Here is a 15,000-nt window from a genome sequence, read left to right on the forward strand (position 1 = left end):
AGGATGATGATGGAGGGAGATAGGAGGCAGAAGGAGGCTAGATGAAGGAAAGAAAGGTGAGAGAAGGAAGGATGTGGTAAGGAGGATAAGAATAGGAAAGGCAGAACAAGAAGGATAAGATAAGGAAGATAAGATAACAAAAGAAGGAAGGATACAGTAAGGAAGATAATAAGAGAGGGAGAGGGAAAAGGAAGGATAAGATAATGAAGATAAAGTAATAGGAGGAATAAGGATAAAGAGCAAATAGGAAGATAGGAAAAAGTAGGAATAGGAAGGAACAGAAGATAGACAGAAAAAAATAGAAAAGTGAAAGATGTGGAAGACAAAAGACAGAAGAAAAGGAGTGGATAGCAAGATAGGAAGAGATTGGAATAAAAAGGAAGGAACAGAAGACAGACAGAGAGACTGAAATAAACAAGACTTACAAGGAGGCGAGAAAAAAGACAGAAGACAAAGCAGAAGGAGACTTAAGAGGAAAAATACGAGGAGGAAGCCGACACGTGAATAGAGAGAGGGATGAAAATGAGACAGGAAGCCGATTACGGATGGCTGCCTAGATTGAATGATTACCTAGACACGTGGGAGGGCGTATAGACAGACATACATGCAGACAGACAGACAGACAGACTGACAGACAGACATACAGACAGACAGCTCGGAAGCTAAATTAGTTGATTATTTCATTTTTTTTTATTTAGTTGTCTTTCAGTTCTACTCTTGGTTTTTTTTCTTTTATTATGTTTTGAAGGACGTTTTCATGATTCTAGTGACTCTGCTTAAAAGACTGGAGTGGAAGTTTTATGGTTCTGAAGGGAGTTTTCATGATTCTAGTGATAGTTCAAAAGGTTGTAATGGAAGTTTTTAGGGTTTTCAAGAACGTTCTCATGATTTTATTGATAGTTTAAATTCTAAGGTTACAGATGATTAAATCATGAAAAGTAGAAGAATTTTTATATAAAAAGTGTATATCAATCGAAAAAGTGAGTTTTTTCTTAAGTGTCATTATTAAAAAATAATAATAATATTAATAATAATAATAAAGAAATAAGAAGTAAAAAAAAAAAACTTTTACCTATGTACAATGTTTTTTTTTTTTTTTAGTAAAGAGCATATTTCAATTATCAAATAAAATTTTTAAATTGAATTTTTTTCACGTTTTTTTAATATAGTTCCAGAACTGTACAGAAAAAAAAAATGCGATAAAAATGTTTCATCTAAGCTCTGTACTAGAAGTTATTAGAGTTTTCAAGAGTGTCAATAATCCCACTCACATTTTCATAAGAAATCTACATCAACACGAAACAAACAAACAAACAAACAAACAAACACCCACGAGAACCCAACAAATCCCCGTGTCCTTTGCAAAACAGTCCTTGCGTGAACCCCGAGTGTTTCAGAATACGAGGCCCACTTACTCCTGTGGTATATCCTCCCCGTGGCGGCGTGGCGGCAGGAGAGGAGCGCCACTAGCCCCTGTCTGAAGCTGGTGTTGAACCCGCAGTAGATGATGGGGTTTAGGGCAGAGTTGGAGTAGGCGATGAAGTAAGCAGCGAACTCCAGCGACGAGAACCACTCCGGAAGCTGGGGTAGTGAGACGAGAGGGATGAAGGAAGCTACGCGAGGGAGAGATGAGAAGTGACAGGAGTAATGAATTTGTAGTAAGAAGGTGATAAAAAGGGAGAAAAAGGCCTGTAGAGGTGGGGAGGAGAAAATAGTGATGGGAGTGAGGGAAGGGTGTGAGGTAAGGGTGTGAGGGGTGATGGAGGGGGGGGATCAGGTGTGAGGGATGAGGGAAAGTGACGGAAGTGAAAGATTTTTTGACGTAAAAGGGAACCTGGTAAAATCAATCAGTCAGTCAGTCAACCAGTCAGTCAGTCAATCAGCCAGCCAGTCAGCCAACCAGTCGACCACCCAGCAAGTCAGTCACCCCGCCACACAATCAATAAAGACGAAAATGCTGCTACTTCCAAGTCCCTCACGCTCCGAATGACTTTCTGAGGGAGTAAAATTTTCCCAAAGACGGATTTGCTGTTGAAGGAGCCAAGAAAGAAACGAAGGGAGGAAAAAAAGTTAAGAGAAAGAAACGAAGGGAGGAAAAAAAGTTAAGAGAAAGAAACGAAGGGAGGAAAAAAAGTTAATCAGGAGTAAATAGAAAGTTCCAAAGGTAATTTCCTGCCACGGTAACTTTTGATCCTAAGCTCGGAAGCGTAAGAATCTATTTTTTCCCCTTTATTTTCCCTCTACGAACTTCCACAAGTGATTCGTAATTTACCTGGGGGATAATCTGACGGTCACCTGAGAGCGTAAGTTACCTGTGTGTTCCCTCGTATGTCTGTTACCTGGTTACTACTTAATTAATCTTGGAAAAGGTGTTAATTGGTCACACCTACCTGGCCGATGGAGTTTTAGTGGCTATTGAAGAAGGAAAATTCTCTCTCTCTCTCTCTCTCTCTCTCTCTCTCTCTCTCTCTCTCTCTCTCTCTCTCTCTCTCTCTCTCTCTAAATAACTCATTCTTAATCAGCAAGTCAATCAAACAACCAGTCAGTCAATCAGTCAACTAGTCAATCCGTCAGTCAGTCATCTAGTCAATCAATGAACCAGTCAGTCAATCAGCCAAACACTCAGTCATTCAACTAGTCAGGCAGCCAGTCAAGCAGTCAGTCAACCAGCCAGTCAGTCAACCATCCATCTAGTCGGTCAATCATCCAACAGCCATTCGCTCAAACAGCCACTCAACCAGTCAGCTAAACAATCACTCATTCAGCCAGTTAACCAGTCAGTCAAGGAGTCATTCACCCAGCCAGCCAGTCATTCAGTCAGCCAGGTTCCTGAGAGATGGTGGGTGCCTTACGTGTCCCTGGTGGTTTAAGCTGAAGAGGATGAGGGTGAGTAGAGGAGTCCAGCAGATGACGAAGACGAGAAGCACCACCGTTACCATCTTCACCACCTTCTTCTTCGCCTTCGTCGCCATATTCCGAGTGGCTGCCGATTGCTGTTCCCCCGGCTGCTTGGCGCCCCACAAAGTCCACACCACCAGGCTGCGGATACATGAAAGAGGCGCTGAAGAAGGGGGAGAGAGAGAGAGAGAGAGAGAGAGAGAGAGAGAGAGAGAGAGAGAGAGAGAGAGAGAGAGAGAGAGAGAGAGAGAGAGAGAGAGAGAGTACACTTTTTCATGGCGTTTTTCGTTCATGGCCTTTTTTTTCGTTCTTTTAGTTGCCCAAGACCAGTCTCTCTCTCTCTCTCTCTCTCTCTCTCTCTCTCTCTCTCTCTCTCTCTCTCTCTCACTGCTGACGAAGGGGCAGCACAGTATCCCCTTCGTTAGCTTCATAATCGTCTTCGTCATAGTGGTGGGGGAGGACGATTCAGGCTCCTTTTATCCCCATCCTAAGCCTCTTTTGATCCCCTTTAAGCTTCTATTCGTCCCCTTAGTTTTTTTATTCCTACCTTCTTTCACTTCTGTCTCTCTTTCTGTGACTTCGCAACCTTTCCTTGCTATCTCTTTCAATCTTTTTCTACTTTCTTCTAACTTTCCTGTCTCTCTCTCATGTCCTTCCAGTCCTTTCAACGCTTTTCCAGTTCACTCAACTATTTTCTAGCTCCTCTCAACTCGTAAACTCTTCTCCAGCTCCTCCCTATCCTTTTCCAGACCCTCTCGTTTCTTCTCCAGTGTCCTCAAGAATTCTTTTCAGTCCTCTTAACTGTTTTCCAGCTTCTCTCAACTCTTTTCCAGCTCCTCCTGACTCTTGAACTATTTTCCAGTCCCTCCCAATTCTTTTCCAGTCCTTTGAACTCTTTTTCCAGTCCTCTCAAATTTTCCATCCCCTCTCGACTCCTTTCCAGATTTTTCAACACTTTAATTCTTTTCCAGCACCTCCTGACTCTTTTCCAGTCCCTCCCAACACTTTTTCAGGGTTTCTGTAGCCTTCTCCAGCCCTGAAGTTTAATAGGGAGTATTAAAAAAGTTTGCCAAATTAGTTTCTGAGGTGTGTTGCTACTTCTCTTTTTGAAGCGGTTAAAGGTGCAGGGAGGTTGTCGCAGAACATAAATGGAACTGCAAGAAGCCATTGAGCCTTCACGTGGCAGTCCCTGTATCAGACTTAACGTGCCTGCATCCACCTATTATTCCTGTCCATGAATTAACGTAGTCTTCTAAAGCTCTATATTGACTCAGCACTGACATGACAGGTCGGTTATTGAGTCTGTTCCAATTATCCACCACTCTTTTTGTAAATCAGTTTCTTCATATTTCTTTATCAAATCTAACTTTCTCAGGCTTAACGCAATACACTCATTTAAAAGTATCTGCATATTTCTCTTTTTAAATCTAACTTCCCCACTCTATTTATAAACAAGTACCTTTATATCTCTTTTTTTCTTAATATAACTTTCTTATGATTAAAGTAACAAGTAAAAAAAGTACATTCAAATTCATACAAGGCTGCCACGTGTAGGCCTGGTGGCTTCTTGCAGCTTCCCTTATTTTCTTACACTCGAATTTCTAACACCTCCCAAGCCTTTCCAGGAACGTACATCGCTGGAACAAGTACACTCCCTGGAAGCTGGAACGGAGCCTGAGCCTTCATCTGGAGTCTGGGCGGTGGAGTATTCTTAGCAATTTGTGGGGTGAGTTGCGGTGCTGTCTTGTTAGCGACGGTGAGAGTGTGGCAGTGTGTGAGAGTGTGAGAAACCGCTTCTTATTTCGGTTTCAGACTCATCTTCCCTCTCTTCCTCCTCCTCCTCCTCCTCTTCTTCTTCTCTTTTTCTTCCTTTTTTTCTTCTTCTTTTTATCTCGTCCGCTGCTTCATTTCCATATTTTTTTTGTTTACTTCTCCTTCTCCTCCTCCTTTTCCTTTTTTTCTTCTTTGTTTTTTCTTCTTTTCTTCTGTTTTTCATCCTCCTCCTCTTTCTCTCTCTTCCTCCTCCTCTTCATGTTCGTCCTCATCCTCTTCTCATTTTTCCTCCTCCTCCTCTTGCTTTCCTTCTCCTTTTCTTTTTCCTCCTCCTCTTCTTTTATTTCTTCCTCCTCTTCTCTTTTTTCCTCCTTCTCTTCTTTCTTCTCTCTCCTTTTCTTATTCCTCCTCCTCCTCGCCTCTTTTCTTTCTTCTTCCACTTCTTTTCCACCTCATCTACCTTCTCCTCCCCTTCCACTCTCCATCTCCTCATCTGATCCTTCTTCCACCTCCTCCAGTTCTCGTCTACACCTCCACCTCCTCCTCCTCCTTCCCCTTCTCTGTAGTAGATTAGGCCGTGTAATTTATCATACGCAGCCTCGCTAGGACTTAATAGCCTGTTCATGTTTGTTTTTCCTTTTTTTCCTCTTCCTCTTCCTCCTTCTCCTTCTCTCTCCCTTCCTACTACTCTTGTTCGTTTTCTTTCTTACTTCTTTTCTATTTTTTATTGATTTTTCTTTTATTCCTCGATACATTTTTTTCTGTTTTTCGTAATTTATTTGTTTATTCGCTACCTCCTCATTTTCTTGCCTTTTTCACTTTAATTTTTGTTCTATTTTCTTTTTATTACAGTTTATTTGCAATTCTTACTTTTTATTGGTACTGTGTCACTGTTTCGTATATTGCTGCTACAACAACAACTACTACTACTACTACTGCTACTACTACTATTACTACTACTAACGCATCTACCTGTCCCTCCCTCGCTCACCTGTAATTATTGACGAAGAAGGAAGAAAATACCGCTAATTACAACACTGAAAGTAACCTGACCGAAAATAACAAGGGGACGAACACAACTACACCAAAACATCGATAAATCTATATTATTTCCAACATTTTTTCCCTTGTGACTTATTTAACACTTTTTACAATCATGTTGAAAAAATTACAGAAAGGGTTAGATTGAAAAGGTTCAGCTGGGTTACCTCACTCGTCTTATCTCACACAGTTTCACCTCACCTGTCATTTGCCCCACCTCACCTTACCTGTTCCTCACTCACTCACTCACCTGTAGTTAATGATCATGATGGCGACAGGCAGGAAGAAGAGGGCAATAATGAGGATGGTGTAGAATAAGTGTTTAGCGTCATAGATCACCTCACAGCGGTCGTCAGCTTCCACATACTCCTTCTCCGTGGGGAAGAATTCATCACACTGCCAAGTTGTGAAGTTCGCCCACTGCGGAAGAGAGAGAGAGAGTGTGTGAGAGGAAAAGAGAGTGAGAGATTCCTACGTTTTTAAATTAGAAATAGTGTTGGGAACTCGGCTAATCATCTCTGCGGCCTTTGAAAATAGTCAAAGCGTTTCTGAATACGGCAAAGGTGAGAGAGAGAGAGTAGGAAGTTGGAGATGAGGTGAGTGAGTGAAGAGGAAAGGCAAAGAAGGGAAGGGAAGGGTGAATGAGAGAATATGACGTAAAAGTGAGAGTGAGGGAGAGACAGAGGAAGAAGTGAGGAGAGAAGGTAAAAATTATATAAAGACGTCAAAAAAGAAGAAAAGGAAGAATAAGTGTGAGAGGAAGATTACAAGAGTGAGTGAGAGAGAGAGGTAGAAGTAGATGACGTCAAGGGGAGTGATAGAGAAGGCAAAGGGGAGCTTGTGGTGGAGATGTCAAGGTAGAAATGAAGGAAGAGAGGTTATGACAGGATGGTGACGTGAGGGAGAGTAAGGGAGAGTGAGAGGTAGAGGTGAGAGATGACGAGAAGGGTGAATGTGAGAGGGAGACGTAAAGGAATGTCAAGGGAGGGCAGGAAGGAGAGGGACAGAGAGGGAGATGGGAGTGAGGAGAGAGTGGAAAGGCGAGAAGGTGAGGGGAGGAAAGGAAGGGAGAGGAAGGGAGAGGAAGAGTGAGGGAAGAATGCCAAGAAGAGGACGCTTATGAGAGGGGAAGGGAGAGGGAGAGGGGAAGGTAGGGATGAAGGGTTTAAAATTGAGACGAATCTAATCTTTATCATTCGTTGTTTTTGATCTGATTATCTTCCTTCATCACTCATCCTTGAAAATAAATAAATAAACGATAATTGATCATCTCGTTTCGACCGTAAAATTCATACAGCCAATCTTTAGTTGTAGATTAACTATGAAGATAATTTCACACTTTACTTAATTTAATAGGTTAGCTTTTCGGCGGTAATATGCGTGAAATGTAAATATCAATTCATGCTTTAAATCTACTATTAGTCTGCTTACCTATTTCATTATTATTATTATTATTATTATCATCATACATATATTTAGTTGTGAAGCGTAAACATTTCATTTTATTTTATTTTTTTTTTCTATTTATTTTTGTCGCTTTCATGAGTACAATGCGTGAAATTGCTAGTGAGTCAACCGTAAAATGAAATGTAAGCATTTTTGATTCTAGATTTGAAAGGGATACAGTAATCATAATAACAATAACAACAATAACAACAATAATAATAATAATAAAAGTAGTAGTAGTAGTAGTAGTAGTAGTAGTAGTAATAGTAGTAGTAGTAGCAGTAGCAGTAGTAGTAGTAGTCGTAGTAGTAGTAGTAGTAGTAGTAGTAGTAGTAGTAGTAGTAGTAGTAGTAGGTAGTAGTAGTAGTACGAGTAATAATAATAATAATAATAATAATAATAATAATAATAATAATAATAATAATAATAATAATAATAATAATAATAAACTACTACCACTATTACTACAACCACTACACTACTTCATCTACTACAACCACCATCACCACCACCACCACCACCAACAAGAGACAAAGAAACACACTCAATAACAAGCTTATATATTTTCATCCCTCTATTCTTTTCATCTGAGTCACTCCATCAAACAGCGTTCAAAATAAAGCTTAATATCTCCACGTGTCTCAATAGTCCCCATCACAATACATCGTTACTATGAACCGCTGCAGCCAATTACTACGAAAGCTGATGCAATATAATGAAGTAGTTGTGTACACAGGTTAATTACTGATTATAAACATGTCTATTATTGGTTTCATAATTAAAAGGCAATATTGTTCTCTCTCTCTCTCTCTCTCTCTCTCTCTCTCTCTCTCCTCTTCTCTCTCTCTTCTCTTCTCTCTCTCATCTCTCTCTCTCTCTCTCCTCTCTCTCTCTCTCTCTCTCTCTCAGATAAGAAAAGAAAGGAAAGGAAGAGGAAATAATGGAAGGAAAGAAGGAAGGAAGGAAGGAAAGAAGGAACAAAGAAAGAAGGAGAAGGAAGAAGAGAAGAAGAAAAGAATGAAAAGAAAAAAAACAGAAAAGGAAAGAAAATTTACTAGACATAAACGAATGAAAAAGAAAGAGAAAAAGAACATAGATAGATAGGTAGATAGATAGATAGATAGATAGACATAAATTAAAGAAAGAAAAATGAATACTTACACATATACCTAATCTTTGCCCTTGAATCACACACACACACACACACACACACACACACACTCACACACACACACACACACACACACACACACACACACACACACACACACACACACACACACACACATACACACACACACACACACACACACACACACACACACTTGGGAATTTTCAGAGGCGGTCATCATTTGGTACAAGGGAGATCAATAAACACAAGATTGGATCCTATTGAGGCCACGTATAAAGGATCTGATCACCTCTCGTGGGAAGCAAAGGAACAAGAAGAAGGAGCAAGCAAAACTACTAATTACCTGCAAACGATTCTAATTAAGACTTCAATTAGCGCCTGGAAAAGAAGATAATTTGAAGGTAAGGTGACGAGAGAGAGAGAGAGAGAGAGAGAGAGAGAGAGAGAGAGAGAGAGAGAGAGAGAGAGAGATCAGATGAGAGAGGAGAGAGACGAGAGAGAGAGAGAGAGAGGAGAGAGAGAGAGAGAGAGAGAGAGAGAGAGAGAGAGAGAGAGAGTGAGAGGAGAGAGAGAGATGAGAGAGAGAGAGGAGAGGTGAGAGAGAGGAGAGAGAGAGAGAGAGAGAGATAATGTGACATGAGACGTGGGTTTATGATAGGGCGTGGTAATGATGGTGGTGGTGGTGGTGGTGGTGGTGATTGTTTTTTTTTTTTTATGTAGGAAGGACACTGGCCAAGGGCAACAAAAAATCCAATAAAAAATATGCCCACTGAAATGCCACGTCCAATAAAAGGGTCAAAGCAGTGGTCAAAAATTGATGAATAAGTGTCTTGAAAACTCCCTCTTGAAGGAATTCAAGTCATAGGAAGGTGGAAATACAGAAGCAGGCAGGGAGTTCCAGAGTTTACCAGAGAAAGGAATGAATGATTGAGAGTACTGGTTAACTCTTGCGTTAGAAAGGTGGACAGAATAGGGGTGAGAGAAAGAAGAGTCTTGTGCAGCGAGGCTGCGGGAGGAGGGGGAGGCATGCAGTTAGCAAGATCAGAAGAGCAGTTAGCATGAAAACAGTGGTAGAACACAGCTAGAGATGCCAACACTGCGGCGGTAAGAGAGAGGCATGAGACAGTCAGTTAGAGGAGAGGGAGTTGATGAGACGAAAAGCTTTTGATTCCACCCTGTCCAGAAGAGCAGTAGGAGTGGAATCCCCCAAGACATGTGAAGCATACTCCATACATGGATAGATAAGGCCCTTGTACAGAGTTAGCAGCTGTGGGGGTGAGAAAAACTGGCGGAGACGTCCCAGAACACCTAACTTCATAGAAGCTGTTTTAGCTAGAGATGAGATGTGAAGTTTCCAGTTCAGATTATAAGTAAAGGACAGACCGGGGATGTTCAGTGTAGAAGAGGGGGACAGCTGAGTGTCATTGAAGAAGAGGGGATAGTTGTCTGGAAGGTTGTGTCGAGTTGATAGATGGAAGAATTGAGTTTTTGAGACATTGAACAATACCAAGTTTGCCTCTGTCCCAATCAGAAATTTTAGAAAGATCAGAAATCAAGCGTTCTGTGGCTTTCCTGCGTGAAATGTTTATCTCCTGAAGGGTTTGGACGTCTATGAAAAGACGTGGAAAAGTGCAGGGTGGTATCATCAGCGTAGGAGTGGATAGGACAAGAAGTTTGGTTTAGAAGATCATTTATGAATAATGAGTGGGTGACAGGACAGAACCCTGAGGAACACCACTGTTAATAGATTTAGGAGAAGAATAGTGACCGTCTACCACAGCAGCAATAGAACGGTCAGAAAGGAAACTTGAGATGAAGTTTAACAGAGAGAAGGATAGAAGCCGTAGGAGAGTAGTTTGGACATCGAAGCTTTGTGCCAGACTCTATCAAAAGCTTTTGATATGTCCAAGGCAACAGCAAAAAGTTTCACCAAAATCTCTAAAAGAGGATGACCGAGACTCAGTAAGGAAGCCAGAAGATCACCAGTAGAGCGGCCTTGACGGAACCCATACTGACGATCAGATAGAAGGTTGTGAAGTGATAGATGTTTAAGAATCTTCCTGTTGAGGATAGATTCAAAAAACTTTAAATAGGCAGGAAATTAAAGCAATAGGACGGTAGTTTGAGGGATTAGAACGGTCACCCTTTTTAGGAACAGGCTGAATGTAGGCAAACTTCCAACAAGAAGGAAAGGTAGATGTTGACAGACAAAGCTGAAAGAGTATGACTAGGCAAGGTGCAAGCATGGAAGCACAGTTTCGGAGAACAATAGGAGGGACCCCATCAGGTCCATAAGCCTTCCGAGGGTTTTAGGCCAGCCGAGGGCATGGAAAACATCATTGCGAAGAATTTTAGTAGGTAGCATGAAGTAGTCAGAGGGTGGAGAAGAAGGAGGAACAAGCCCAGAATCGTCCAAGGTAGAGTTTTTAGCAAGGTAATGAGCGAAGAGTTCAGCTTTAGAAATAGATGTGATAGCAGTGGTGCCATCTGGTTGAAATAAAGGAGGGAAAGAAGAAGAAGCAAAGTTATTGGAGATATTTTTGGCTAAGATGCCAGAAATCACGAGGGGGAGTTAGATCTTGAAAGGTTTTGACATTTTCTGTTAATGAAGGAGTTTTTGGCTAGTTGGAGAACAGACTTGGCATGGTTCCGGGCAGAAATATAAAGTGCATGAGATTCTGGTGATGGAAGGCTTAAGTACCTTTTGTGGGCCACCTCTCTATCATGTATAGCACGAGAACAAGCTTCCAGGGTTTGGAAGGTTTAGATCGAGAAAGAGTGATGAATGTACGTCTCCATGCCAGACACTATCACCTCTGTTATGCGCTCAGCACACATAAGACGGGTCTCTGACACAGAAGCAGTAGTCATTCCAAGGAAAATCAGCAAAATACCTCAGGTCCCCCCAACTAGCAGAAGCAAAACCAAAGAGGCACCTTCGCTTAGGGGGATCCTGAGGAGGGATTGGAGCGACAGGACAAGATACAGATATGAGATTGTGATCGGAGGAGCCCAACGGAGAAGAAAGGGTGACAGCATAAACAGGGTTAGATGTCAGGAAGAGGTCAAGATTGTTGGGCGTATCTCCAAGACGGTCAGAAATACGAGTAGGGTGTTGCACCAATTGCTCTAGGTCGTGGAGGATAGCAAAGTTGAAGGTTAGTTCACCAGGATGGTCAGTGAAGGGAGAGGAAAGCCAATGCTGGTGGTGAACACTGAAGTTTCCAAGAATGGAAATCTCTGCAAAAGGGAAGAGGATCAGAATGTGCTCCACTTTGGAAGTTAAGTAGTCAAAGAATTTCTTATAGTCAGAGGAGTTAGGTGAAAGGTATACAGCACAGATAAATTTAGTTTGAGAGTGACTCTGTAGTCGTAGCCAGATGGTGGAAAACTCGGAAGATTGAAGAGCGTGGGCACGAGAGCAGGTTAAGTCATTGCACACATAAACGCAACATCCAGCTTTGGATCGAAAATAAGGATAGAGAAAGTAGGAGGGAACAGAAAAGGGGCTACTGAAATGTTAAAATAAAAAAAAAAAAGATATATAAATAGATAAAAATATGGACAAATAGATAGATACTTAGACAGACAGACAAACACGCAACATATTAATATATACATAGGCAAATAAATACAGATATATGAATAGATAGATAGACAGATAGATAGACAGATAGATAGACTGACAGGATGATGAATTACAAGGTGAACACAGTTATAAATTATTATTGCAGGTAATTACCTACACATTACCAAACTGCGGCCCAAGAACATCTGTGACTCCCAAACAAACCCCCAACAACTACAGAACTAATCAAATAGCCAAACATATATCATTAACATTTACGAGTTTAGATATCAATCTCCCTCCCTCACCTACACACACACACACACACACACACACACACACACACACACACACACACACACACACACACACACACACACACACACACTTCCTCTTCCCAGCCTTAACTGTAAATTGTAACGCTTTATGTCCTGTCCTAACCTAACCTAACCACACGTAACCCATCCCCCCCCCAACAAACACACACACACACACACACACACACACACACACACACACACACACATTCCTCTCAGTCTTACCTGTATACTATAAAGCTTCCTGTAAAATAGAATAGGACATGCGATGAGAGCTGAGGCGATCCAGACAGCGGCTATCACCCTATTGGCTCTGTCCGGGGAGGTGCGGGCGTGCAGCGGGAACATGACTGCCACGAACCGCCCCACGCTGATCACGGTAAGGGTCAGCACACTCGCCAGCAGGGTGGTGGCTGAGGGAGGGGCAGGAAGTGAGGTGTGAGAGTGAGTGGTAGAGTTTGTGGTGTTTTGTGGTGAATGTCTGAAAGTTTCTTTAAAATTTGTGTTTTTCGATAATTATTTTTCTTCGTGTTGTTGCTGCTGCTACTAAAAATCGTGTTGTGTTTATTGATTATTCATTAATGGTCTCTAATAAAATATTTTACTACTTTTACTGCTACTAATCTACCTAAGCTAATTTACTACTGCTACTACTACTACTACTACTACTACTACTACTACTACTACTATTACTAACAATGATACAAAAAATAGTAATGATTCCATAACTATTCATACCACCACCACCACCATCACCAGCGCACACGCACACACACACACACACACACACACACACACACACACACACACACACACACACACACACACACACACCGAGACATCGTTTTTATGCAGCAAACATTCTTATTTTCTCCTGAAGAGGGCGCAGCTGGTGGTGAGGGATGGTGGGGGGATGGGCAGTGTTGGTGGAACCTTTTATGAAGCAACGCAGGGGAGGAGGAGGAGGAGGAGGAGGAGGAGGAGGAGGAGGAGTTCGGGTGTCAAAGGAGAAGATGAACGGGGAAAGTTTGCCAGTTTCCTATTTTTTTCTTTTTCTTTTTTCTATTTTCTTCAGATATCGTTTTTCTTTATATTTTCACTTTGTCTTAATTTTTTACTTCTTTTTGTCTTTTATTGCTACTGTGTTGACTTGTATACTACTACCACCACCACCACCACCACCACTACTACTACTGTTACTGCTACTACTACTACTACTACTATTACTACTATAATAATTCTTAACTTACATTACTAACATTTCTGGTATTTTCCTTTATTGATATTGTCTCGTCTTACGTACAACAACATCAACAACAACAACAACAACAACAACAACTACTACTACTACTACTACCACTACTACCACTACATCTCTATTTAATCCTTTCTTACATTCTTAACATCACAATCTCCACTCACAATAAATTAATAAAAAAAAAAAAGAACAACAAAGGCTCATATTACTTTCATCTTTCATTTATCTTATTTTTCTTTCTTTTACATGCATTTTAAACAGCTCTCTTGCATCGCCTCTTGATGATGAAGTTATTATTATTTTTTGTTACATTTTTTTATTTATTCATCTATTTTTTAGTTTGGCATAAAAAGACAAAAAAAAAAAAATGAATATATACTTGACTGAAGAAGAGAGGTAAATTTGGGTTGAGAGAGAGAGAGAGAGAGAGAGAGAGAGAGAGAGAGAGAGAGAGAGAGAGAGAGAGAGAGAGAGAGAGAGAGAGAGAGAGAGAGAGAAATCAAGCGCTGCATTCCAAAGTAGGTTTTTAAGAATAATTTAACTCTCTCTCTCTCTCTCTCTCTCTCTCTCTCTCTCTCTCTCTCTCTCTCTCTCTCTCTCTCTCTCTCTCTGCACCAATAACACTCATAGACCCGCCAAAATATTTTCCTTGTAACAATAATCTACAAAGAATACGAAAATGAAAGCTACTTGGATATGTAAAGCAGACACGATTGTATATTCATGAGGAGGAGGAGGAGGAGGAGGAGGAGGAGGAGGAGGAACAGGAGGAGAAGGAGGAGGAGGAGGGGCAAGAGGTTGTTAGGCGGACGGAGATGACAAAGGCTTGCGAAGTGATTGACAGAGAGAGAGAGAGAGAGAGAGAGAGAGAGAGAGAGAGAGAGAGAGAGAGAGAGAGAGAGAAACTGGACACTCTCTCTATGGGACCCAACCTGCCGTTAACGAGGACCTCCGAGATTCTCTCTCTCTCTCTCTCTCTCTCTCTCTCTCTCTCTCTCTCTCTCTCTCTCTCTCTCTCTCTCTCTAGTGCCCTTCTTATCCTCACGTTTCACCAGCTTCTCCTCTTCCTTCTCCTCCTCTTCCTCTTCTTCCTTCTCCTTTTCCTCACTTTATCTCCTCCTGCTCCAACTCCTGTTTCATTTTTCTCTTCTCTCACTCATCCTCCTTTTTACTTCGTCCTTCTACTGCTACTCTTCCTCCTCCTTTTTCCTACGTCTTTCTTCCTTCCTTTCTTTCTCCTCTTCTTGTTATCCTATTACTCGTTTGTGTATTGTCTGTTTTCCTGTTACTTCCCTCCTTTCTTGTCACTCGCTCCTATCTTCTTCTACTCCTTCTCCTCCTCTTGAAAATAGTTTATTCCACCCACGCCTACAAGGAGAGAGCGAGGCAGTTAAGAGAAAGAGGGGACATTTATCGATATTTTTTTCTTCTTCTCTTCCTCTTCCTCTTCTTTTTCTTCCCTTTGTGTTAACTGAGTGAAGTATTTTTGTGATTCTTGTTGTTGTTTGTGTTTTTTATTGATATTTTTCTTTTTTTCATCTCCTTCTATTTATTTATTTATTTATTT

General features: G+C 41.2%; 1 protein-coding gene across 5 annotated transcripts in view; it reads right to left on the minus strand.

Annotated features, from left to right (window-relative positions):
• Positions 1 to 15,000, minus strand: part of LOC135093544 (QRFP-like peptide receptor) — a 50,986-nt gene that overhangs the window by 5,976 nt on the left and 30,010 nt on the right. For all 5 annotated transcript variants that reach the window (XM_063992886.1, XM_063992888.1, XM_063992884.1 and 2 more), the window contains 4 exons: positions 12,401 to 12,588; positions 5,963 to 6,132; positions 2,853 to 3,039; positions 1,416 to 1,581 (listed from right to left, as the gene is read on the minus strand). In XM_063992886.1, coding sequence (XP_063848956.1) covers positions 1,416 to 1,581; positions 2,853 to 3,039; positions 5,963 to 6,132; positions 12,401 to 12,588 — 711 coding nt within the window. The remainder of the gene's footprint in view (positions 1 to 1,415; positions 1,582 to 2,852; positions 3,040 to 5,962; positions 6,133 to 12,400; positions 12,589 to 15,000) is intronic.

The sequence above is a fragment of the Scylla paramamosain genome, chromosome 43, assembly GCF_035594125.1.
Source record: "Scylla paramamosain isolate STU-SP2022 chromosome 43, ASM3559412v1, whole genome shotgun sequence".
NCBI lineage: Eukaryota > Metazoa > Arthropoda > Malacostraca > Decapoda > Portunidae > Scylla > Scylla paramamosain.